Genomic DNA, 10,616 nt, shown 5'->3' on the forward strand with positions numbered 1-10,616 from the left:
AAGTTTTTGGAGTAAGTTGGTTTTCCAATCAACAATTGTGTTTCTTGGAGAAAATGTCCATGAGAAGGCAGACTTTTGTTTTTTCAGTGTCCATGTATACTGAGGACAAGAATGTACATATACCACTCTGAGATATAAAGTCTCACTCATTGGTGAAATACAGCTTAACAGCTCTGCGGTGAGAATATTTTTACAAATAGGAATATTTCAGAATGTGGCAAGCGTACCTAAAAAATGCTCATAAGTATAGATTTTGAAACCCTGAAAAATACTATTGAGTTTAAAAAATAAAGGGCTTCAAAAAGCTCGTGGATAAATGGTATCAAAAGATAATGGCCTATTTCTACAAACTTTCTGAAATTTCCTCATACTACTGTGCTGCCAGCTTCTCATACCTGAGCTACATGGGTTCCTTCAGGGTTTTTACACCTGAGCTACATGGATTCATTTCCAAGCTTCTCATACCTGGCTATATGGATTCATTCAACACATCAGAGTTTCACTCCTCAGGATTTTCAGGGAATTGCTTTCATTTTGGTTTTTGGTGGGAAGTGTGGAGGGGGACTCTTATTAAGTTAATTTTCAACATGGTGGTGGTGGTGGTGTGCTACGGAGTCAGTTATGACTCACAGTGACCCTGCACTGGGTTTCCATAAATCTTTATGGGAGAAGAAACCCTCCTCTTTCTCCCGTGGAACAGCTCGTAGTGTAGAACTGCTGACCTTGAGGTTAGCAGCTCGATTCATAACCACTATGATAAATGTGTTTTAAATAGAAGTTCTTCATGCTACAAGCCTTAAGGAACAGTTGGAAGACTTCACTGACACTTTCCCCACCAGAGGGAGCCCATATGGATTTTCATTTAAAAAGAAACCCCAAACATCTTTGAAATGGTCAGAGTTCTGTGTCAACTCCAGTAGGCCAGGAGTCCTGAGGTTTAGCAGTTGGGATGTGCTTATCCCCATGGTGATAAAACCTAATATAGGCATAGTTAGCTCTGTGATGAATGGCTATGAGCAGCCATTCAACTGAAGGGACGTTTCCTTGGGGGTGTGGCCTGCTCCTAATGTAATGAACACATGGAAGAGACACTGTCTTCTGCTGGTGGCCTAGGGCTCTGCAATTGTAAGCCATTCCTTGATAATAAACTTCTCTCTCTCTCTTTATGTATATACATGTGTTGTTGTTGTTGTTAAGGGATGTCAAGTCAGTTCCTACATATAACGACCAGTATAGAATTTCCGAGGAGCGGCTGGTGAGCTTGAACTGCAGATTTTATGGTTCAAAGTGACTTTGCAATGTGGCATGTTTACCCACAGCACCACACCAGGACTCTTTCTCTCTCTCTATATATATATACACACACGCATGCACATCTGGCTGATTGTTATGAAGTGGAGGTCAGACATGCCTTTTGCATTTGCATTTGAAAAGACATGCAGCCCAACCCAGAAGTGCTGAGAGAACAGGAGATTCATGACTGAAAGCAGAGAAGAAAAGGGAACAATTTGGCCTTTTGAGTTTCGGACGCATCAAGTCAAGGAAAGCCCCTTCTAGGACTGAACCAGCTGGATCTCATTGTGAGTGGAACTGGGGGAAATGCAGCAATGAAGGCAGGGCTGTGTTTGGTGGTGTTCTATTGGCACCCACTGACCTTGAGAGAAGAGGAGAGGGAACGCTAACTGAAGTTTAGGGAGCTGTGTGAACTCCTAGCCCCTGGGGGCTAGGACTGAGAGTGAAGGGGCCAGGTGGTCTGAAGTGCAGGGAGGTGTGTGTGAACTCCCAAACTCAAAGCTGGTACCCATTTGACCTAGCCTGGACGGCTAGGGCTGAGCTGACCAGAACCCAACCAGGTGAATGATACTGAGAGCAAGTGGCAGATGCTACAATTTGGTGACCTGGACTTTTGGTTAGGGATGAAGATGCTCAAAAGTCCAACCAGAATGGAAGAGTCTTCAGATCCAGGAATATGGTTGTCTCCTCAGGGTTCATGGGAATGGGCCAGTGAGACATTGGCTATAAAAAATGGGGGAAGTCCTGGTGTGGTGCTGTGGGTTCATGTGCCTGACTGCAAAGCCGTTTCAACTGCAAGGTCGGTGGTTCAAGCTCACCAGCTGTTCCTCGGAAACCCTAGACAGGGTCACTATGGGTCAGAACCAACTCAACAGCACTTCACAACAACAACGCAAAGTGGCTGGCTTAAAAGATTTAATGAGTGTGCTTAATTTCAGGATGACAAAGGCAAATCCCCCCTGACTATCTTTCCTCCTTTTCAGATAAGTCTGCTGAAAGGGGATGGGGGAAGATGCTGATAGGATTATCTTATGATGTCAATTGTAACTGTTAGTAGGACTAATTGTGATTGTCAAAACTGTAATTATAGAAGACGTGTAACTAAAAGGGGGGACAAGTTATTTTTCATTTCAGGAACAAACAATCCCAGGATCGTCATTAAGGAAGAGCATGAGTGGGAGGGTGGGATCCCCGCCTGTTAGAGCGGCAGCGACAGCAGAGATGGCGGCAGAGACAGCGTATGAGAGAGTGAGCTTCTGTGGACTCTAGGCCCTAGGACTGAGTAAGGCTGTGTGTTTAAGGACTGGAGGCTGGTTTGCAGAATGTGTCCTTCGGACAGCTAAATTAATACATATTTTGTTTTGTTTTGTATGTGTGCATCAAATATTTTTGCTTTGTTCATTTGTGACATGTAAGATGTAAGCGGGGCCAATGCGCTTTCAGTTGTACGTGTTTTAGTTAGATCGTGTTAGGCGCAAGTAAGACTTCACGATTTTCTTTATTTAGAGATTATGCATATGGTCTATCAGTTTCAAGTTGACAAGGGTGGACTGTAAAGGTTAGGGTTCTGTGTCAACTTGACTAGGCCAGGATTTCCAGAGGTTTAGCAGGTAAGTTGTGCTTATACCCATGGTGATGAAACTTAATACAGACATAGTCAGCTCTATGATGAGTGATTATGAGCAGTCAATCAACTGAAGGGATGCTACCTTGGGGGTGTGTCCTGTTCCCAATATAATGAACACTTGTAAAGACTCTCTGTCTTCCGCTAGGGGCCTGTAAGCAATTTCCATGATAATAAACTTCTCTCTCTCTCTCACCGTGAGATACACACACTCCCACCAGGAAAAGTGTGGTGGAGAGTGCAGAAAGCACAACTGAGAAGAGCTGGAGGACACGGCACAGGAACTCGGCAGGCCCGTGGCCAGCCTCATCTGCAGTCCCACCTGTGCAGGTGACGCCAGCTTGTTCAGCACTAATCACCACCAAGAGGCCGGCCAGGGCACACACAGCGGCTCTGTGTTCTCTCCCTCACTGCCTCTGAGATCTCCAGCTAGCCATGCTGGAGGACCCCTCATCATGTAGCCTTGCTGCTCGCTGGGGCCTTAGCCAACACGTGCAATCTTCATAAACCTCCAATGGCCCTCTTCTCGACCGTTCAGAATTGAGGGAAAAAGGCATGAGTAACGAGCTCCTGATTCTAACCTGGAAGAACACACACTGTTGTCACAGCTGTTGTTGTTAAATGCCATCCAGTTGGTTCTGACCCAGAGCGACCCTGTACAGGGTTTCTGAGGAGCGGCTGGTGAGCAGCTGCTACCACTTCATTGCCTTATGAGAAAGTTAAGAATTAATTACTCGACCTCTTCCTCTTCCTAACTAACTCATTCCTGCGTTTTCCTGAGTCTGCTTCCTGAGTGGGTGCTTCTTCTCTCCTCTCCTGTCCATCTCCACCCCAGTACATCAGCTCTCCCTGGCCAGTCTTCGATGAGTTGGAACTAACTCAATGACACCTAACAACAGCCTTCTAGGCCTGTGTGAGGAGTCCCACTGTGGTACAAGTGCTTAATGTGCTCTGCTGGTAACTGAGAGGTTACAGGTCCCTCGGATGAAAGGCCTGGTGATCTACTTCCCAAACCCTCTGGAGGCCAGCTGCAGACACACCTGTCTCGTCAGCAGTGTCACCCTTTTAGAACACAAGGGCAATTGGGCCTCACCTCTGCTTGCACAGTCCGAGCAGAGCCAATGTGCCTCAGCGCTCTACCAGCACATGCACGGCAAGGAAGCAGCCTTCATACATGCACACATGACCGAGGCTGGGTCCCAATCCTGCTTTCTTTATAAACAGGCAGCAGCTGGGCTCTGGCCGTGAGGTAGTTTCCCCGGCCCTTCAGTCTACCTCCTAGCTATCTGCTCCCCCGCACCATCTCCTCTGCTGCTAGGCAGTGGGCCTGTGCTCATCTCCCCACCTTGGTCTGCTGGGATGACTCCGTCCCACAAGCCCAATCTCATCATCACTGTCTTTCTAAAATTTCCACGGAGCCCTCCCCACCCCCACCACAACACCAGAAGAACGAGCTGTCCTTTGTCTGTACTGTTGTGTGGTTAAGTGCCACTGAGTTGGTTCCTACTCATAGCAACCCTGGACAGATATTCCGAGGAGCAGCTGGTGGGTTTGAAATGCTAAGCTGGTGGTTTGCAGTCTAATGCTGATCCTACAGCACAACACCAGGAGACCATACTAGGATGTATAAAATATTTGGGACAAGGGAATACATCAGTTACTGAACAAAGATAATGTCAGAAATGGCCGTCCTTCTCAGTCCTGGGAGAAACTCCAAAATTCATCCGCAGCCAGAGCTCACGATTCCTGTCAGAAGCAGGACTGAGCGCATACCCTGTTCCTGCGATCCTGAAAACACATCACTGTAAAGTGGAGCGAGGAAACTATGCACGCAGTGGTTTGGAAACAGCGTGGTTCCGTTTGGAGCCCTGTGGTTGTCTCAGCAGAAGGAAGATAGGGTGTTAGAATTGCAGGCTGATTGAAGAACCTCTCTTCCCAATCCTGGCCCCCTTCCGCCATCTCTAATCAAAGCACTCCTGTTTCATTTGCACAAAGGGTTCTGTGGCATTCAGAAAGCTCCCTGATTCACCAGTCAGCTCTGCTGGCGGCCTGTACCCGAGACCAGCACCGTTTCCTGACCTGGTCCTGTAATGTCTGACCTTAGCTCTTCTTTCCACCCTGGCCTCCAAGGAGCACTCTGGCTGCACTTCTTCCAACACAGATCTGTTGGTTCTGCGGGCAGTATTCTCCTCCAACACCGTAACTCAAAAGCATCAATTCTTCTATGGCCTCCTTATTCACTGTCCAACTTTCACATGCATAAGGGGTTATTGAAAATACCATGGCTTGGGTCAGGCGCACCTTAGTCCTCAAGCTGACATCTCTGCTCTTCAACACTTTAAAAAGGTCCTGTGCAGCAGATTTGCCCAATGCAATACATCATCTGATCTCTTGACTGCTGCTTCCACGAGTGTTGATAGTTGATCCAAGAAGAATGAAGTCCTTGACAACTTCAATCTTTTCTCTGTTGATAAGAATGTTGTTTATATTCTTATAAACAACTTTATAAAGTAGAGTCGCTTTATAAAGTGGTGGTGGTGGTGGCTGTGTGCCATGGAGTCAGTTCCGATTCATAGCCACCCTGTACCGGGTTTCCGAATAAAGTAGAGAGGGGGAAAAGACGAAGACACTGAATGAGACAGATTGACACAATGGTTGCAACAATAGACTCAAACACAAACACAAGTGTGAGGATGAAGCAGGACTGGGCAGTGTTGCATTCAGTTATGCACAGAGTTACTATGTGTCAGAATGGATGCAACAATGTAGCCTAGAAATGGTAACCCATGAATCATTGAAGCTACTTAGCAAACTGCATTATTGTATCTTGTTACATTTCCTTAGTTCTAGGAACCCAGAGCTAAACTGGAAGTAAAATAGATGTTGCTGGTATTGACCAGACTTTGTTGTATAAGGAATGCAGGGAAAACCAAGTAATAGCCAGCCTTCTGACACATCTGACTGTGGTAAAAGCACAGAACACCCATCACTAGCTCTCTCCTACTTATTTTTTCCACAAGGAAAGAAATGAAGAGACACAGAGGGAGGAAGGGATGGTTTACAAGAGCAGGAGGTAATACACAGAGCAAAACAACCAACACAGTCTCTAAAGAACACCTGTCTTCCATACAGCAGGAGGGACAGTGGCTTTGAAGGACACCAGCCCCAGCCCTACTTGAGTGTCTGTCTACACTCAGACACCTAACTGTGATGCCATCAACTATCATGTCTAGAGGGTTAGACATGCATTCTAACCCTCTAACAAATGCACACTGCTCTTTTCAAACAGCTTCTCGCAAGCAGCCCTACCCCACCTCACCCCACCCGAGACCTGTCCAAGGGCCTGGAGTGCACTAGGGGGAGGTCTGAGGCCAGAATGGGGCTTGAGCAATTGCCCACGGTGAGTTCTCCACATGGCTAGCCATCAAGCCTGCTCTGACTCCCAGCAGCCTGATGGGACAGAGCAGAGATGCCCCTATGTTTTCTAGGCTGTAAATCTCACCTGACCACTCCCAGCCCCCTCGTCCTGAGCAGCACTAAGAATGGGCAGTGTTCCTAGATCAGTGGCTGCAGTCAGGACGTGGCTGTCAGCTGCTGTCCAGCTGGCCCCACCCCACACATCTGTCAGTGTAACAGGCTGTGGTGGCCTGTGTGTTGCTGGATGCTGGGCACTTTGCTACTGGTGTTTCATATGCCAGCAGGATCACATGGTGCACAGATTTCAGCCACCTTGAACCTGATAAATTACAGGAGTCCTGGTGTGGTGCAGGGGGTTAATGCGCTGGACTGCAGGGTCATTTTGGACTGCAAGGTTGGCGGTTCAAGTTCACCAGTTGCTCCTCAGAAACCATATACAGGGTCACTATGAGTCACAACAGACTCGACGGCCCTTAACAACAACAATAATCACACGGTTTACTATGCTGGGAATGACAAATTTAAGAGGAATGACGTCACAATAATTATCAAAAAGAACATTTCAAGATCTATTTTGAATACAACGCTGTCTGTGATAAGACAATATCCATATGCCAACAAGGAAAACTAGTTAATACTAGTTGAATAATAAATTATTCAAATTTAAGCCCCAACCTCTACAGCCAGTAATGCAATTGAAGAATTCGACCAGCGTCTTCAGACTATAATTGATTAAACATGCAGTCAGGATGCATGGATCATTACTGGGGACTACAATACGAAGGCTAGAAACAAAGAGGAAGGCTCAGTAGTTGGAAAAGATCACCTTGGTGATAGAAATGCTGTTGGAGATGGCATCGTAGAAATTTTCAACGACTTCTTCATTGTAAATGCCTTTGTTCAACAACAGAAATGGAGACTATATACGTGGACCTCTCCAGATGGAATACACAGAAATCAAATTGACTACATCTGTGAGAAGAGACGATGGAGAAGTTCAATATCATCAGCCAAAACTAGGCCGAGGGCTGAGTATATAATACACCATAGACATGTTCAGGCTGAAGCTGAAAAAATGAAAACAAGTGCATGAGAGCCAAAATACAACCTTGAGTAAGTACATCCCACCTGCATTTAGATATAATTATGTCAGGAATAGATTTGATGCACTGAACATGAATGTCCAAAGACAGAAGAGTTCTGGAATGACATCAAGAATATCATCCATGAGGAAGACAAAGGTCATTAAAGACAGAAAAAAAATTAAAGACCAAAGTGGATGTCAGAAGAAACTCGTAACTTGCTCTTGAATGTAGAGTTGCTAAAGTAAATGGAAGAAATGATGAAGTAAAAGAGCCGAACAGAAAATTTCAAATAGTTCAAGACAAAGTATCACAATGAAATGTCGAAGACCTGGAGCTACAAAACCCAAGGGGAAGGAAACTCAGTACTTCTCAAACCAGACCTTTCTCCTAAACCATTAGTTTGGAAGCTTCACTGAAATATATCCAGCAACGTAACAGCACACCAGTCTTCAGTGACAGATGGATGGTGGCTCAACCTAAGGTGCTTTGACCAGGAATTAAACTCAAATCTCCTGCATGGGAACCAACAATGTCCCATTCAGAGTCTTCAAGCCAGGGTTCCCAGGAGGCATCTGAAAGCGCGTCAGGTGCTTTGGGCAGATTGGGTGAGGGGATAAAACTGCCCTGATTTCTTTCCCTCTGACGTCAATCTAAAAAGTTCCCCTTTGATCTGTTATACAGAGAGGATCAATGTAGCTTTAAAACTCTTGTTCTATTAAGGAAATAAAAGGGGGAGAGTCAGATAAACAAACTGAGGTCACAAAACTTGCTTAAGAGCATTACATGGCTAAACAGTTGCAGGATGAAGACAGCAGCCTGGGCTCCTGGCTTGTTCTGGATGCCTTTCTACCACATCACATCTGACTGCTTACAGGCCGAGGTTCTAACTCGGCACAGTGATATACAAGACCCTACAACATCTCCAGTTGCCTGACCCTCTAGTCTCACTTTCCTGGGTGTCCGAATTCCAGCCACACTCAAATGCCAATTGAATCCACTTCTCTCTCCATGCTTTTGAGCATACTCTTCTCGGAGCTGGAGATCCCCTTCTCCATGCTATCTGAAATGGATCCCAATCTTTCAAGGTTGGTTCCAGGCACCACTGCCTCTGCAAAGCTTTTCCTGGTCTTCGCAGATTTCTATCCCTGCACCTACAAAGCTGTATCAAACTTACTTTGTTCCCATGCCTGTCTCTTCCATTACACCTTTTATATCGTTTCACTGTAACATAGTGCTGGTCAGAAGGTAGGTAGTAAATGGATGCTGGTTAATGGACTAAATGTTTTCATCTACGCCAATCTTCCTTTCAATGCTTTAAAATCCTCTGCAAAGGACCATCAATGGAGAAGAGCCGAGAGCGGGATCCTACCCAGCAGAAACAGAGATGCCTGAGATGGAGGAAGAGATGATGACACAGAGTGATGAAGTGACTGGGGACTTTGGACCCAGAGAGGGAAAGGGACTGTGGGCCGAAAACTGGGGGGAGGAGGGGAAGTGCAGGGAGCGGGTTTCTGGGATATACCCTTTGGGTGGTTGATGATGCATGGAGGGGATTGGAACCATGGCAGTGAGATGATATACGATGGAATGAATGTAAAACTAAAGTTCTCCCATGTAAACCATCATATAATTCACAATAAAACATTAAAAAAAAAATCCTCTGCAAACTGCCACTCATTGGTTCATGCATGCATATATCCACTCACAAATACCTGAATGTCTACAGTGTGCCAGGCATTGGACTGTGTGTGACATGAAAGTGAACTTCCTGGGAAGCTAAAGAACCTTAAACTTGAGGATTCCTCACTTAAACTTCCCAAAGATCTAAACCCGATATCCACCTCCTCCACGTACTTTTATAGTTTTATTTCTTAAAGAGAGCAGACAAACAAAAACTGTACAAACTTCAGGACCCACAAAACCCAGATCTACTCTTGTTGCCAAAGGATACGAAAGTGAACAAGGCAAGCATTCTCTCTCCTCTTCTGAAGATTCCCATTTAGTGGGGAGGATGAACAGCCATTTGTTCGTTCATTCACTCAACAAATGTTTACAATGCAATGCAACGAGTCAGGCCTAGGGAATCCTGATTCCCTGAAGGAGTGGGTCTCTGCTCTTCAAAATAGGGCGAGGCTGCTGTGTTCAGGAAACAGAAAGTCATTTCTGTGATTGGAGCACGGACTGGAAACCAGTGTCATTAAGTACAGAATTCTACCCTGTGGCCTAGCCTGCTGCGGGAGGCAGGGGCTGGAGGAGCTGATTCGAACGTGGTATTTGACCTCAATGAGGGAAAGGGTGAGACCAGGGAGAGGGGTGAACAGAGGAGGCAACTGCGGTGCTGTCATCGGTGACACAGGAAAGCAGACTATGGGGGAGTTACCCCAGAGTTCAAGTTTGCAGTGACAGCAAACTCATTACCACACAAAGCAGTCCATGAATTTAGCAGCTAGATAAAGGACTCCGAGAGTCTCCCTTCACACAGAGAAAGCAGCTCCCTACATCTGCCCAGTATTTGTCTCTATTCCCCTGAACAAGGTCGTTCCTTTCCCCGAGACAGTTGTTGGCTCTCAGAAACCAACGCTTCCGTTCCCACTTCGGATCCTCATTTCCTTCCACGCAATGCCCACAAGGCAGGATCTGGAGGTCCAGGTCGCGGGTCCACCTCCCTCTCCCGCCCGCCGTTTCCATAGTAACTAGCTTACCACTTCGCGAGCCCGGCTGGAGAAGTCGCCTTTAGGTCGAGGGCTCCGGCGAAACAACTCGTCACGGTTGCCATCAGCCCCGCCGCCCACCGCCACTCCCAGCGCCTTGTTCCGCGTCTTCACGGTCTTGACACTGGCCCGGAACAGCAGTGTGATGTCCACCGCCATGTCGACCCGCAACCGCGGTACCCACCGGGTCAGCACACGTCAGCAGCCAACGACCGCGACGCGAGCCCGGCTAGTGGAGGACCGTTCCGTCCCACCTGCCTCCGTCTAGCAACCACAACGTGAGGAGAAAGGTTCCGGCTTCCGTCCAGTAACCGCAGAGCGAGGAGAAAGGTTCCGGCCTCCGTCCAGCAACCACAACGCCAGGAGAAAGGTTCTGGCATCCGCCTGTGTACGGCAGGCAGGCGCGTGATGAGCATCTGCTTGGCGTCCTGGGTCCTGCGATACGTTCACCTGTGCCCTTTGCTTCTCTACGCAAACCCCGACTTG

General features: G+C 47.0%; 1 protein-coding gene across 1 annotated transcript in view; it reads right to left on the reverse strand.

Moving 5' to 3' along the window:
* STX18 (syntaxin 18) overlaps positions 1-10,289 on the reverse strand; it is a 133,300-nt gene extending 123,011 nt beyond the window's left edge. Inside the window, exon 1 of the mRNA XM_006877282.1 lies at positions 10,122-10,289. Coding sequence (XP_006877344.1) covers positions 10,122-10,289 — 168 coding nt within the window. The remainder of the gene's footprint in view (positions 1-10,121) is intronic.
* Between the last annotated feature and the right edge of the window lie 327 nt (positions 10,290-10,616).

The sequence above is a fragment of the Chrysochloris asiatica genome, unplaced genomic scaffold (assembly GCF_000296735.1).
Source record: "Chrysochloris asiatica unplaced genomic scaffold, ChrAsi1.0 scaffold00454, whole genome shotgun sequence".
Taxonomy (NCBI): domain Eukaryota; kingdom Metazoa; phylum Chordata; class Mammalia; order Afrosoricida; family Chrysochloridae; genus Chrysochloris; species Chrysochloris asiatica.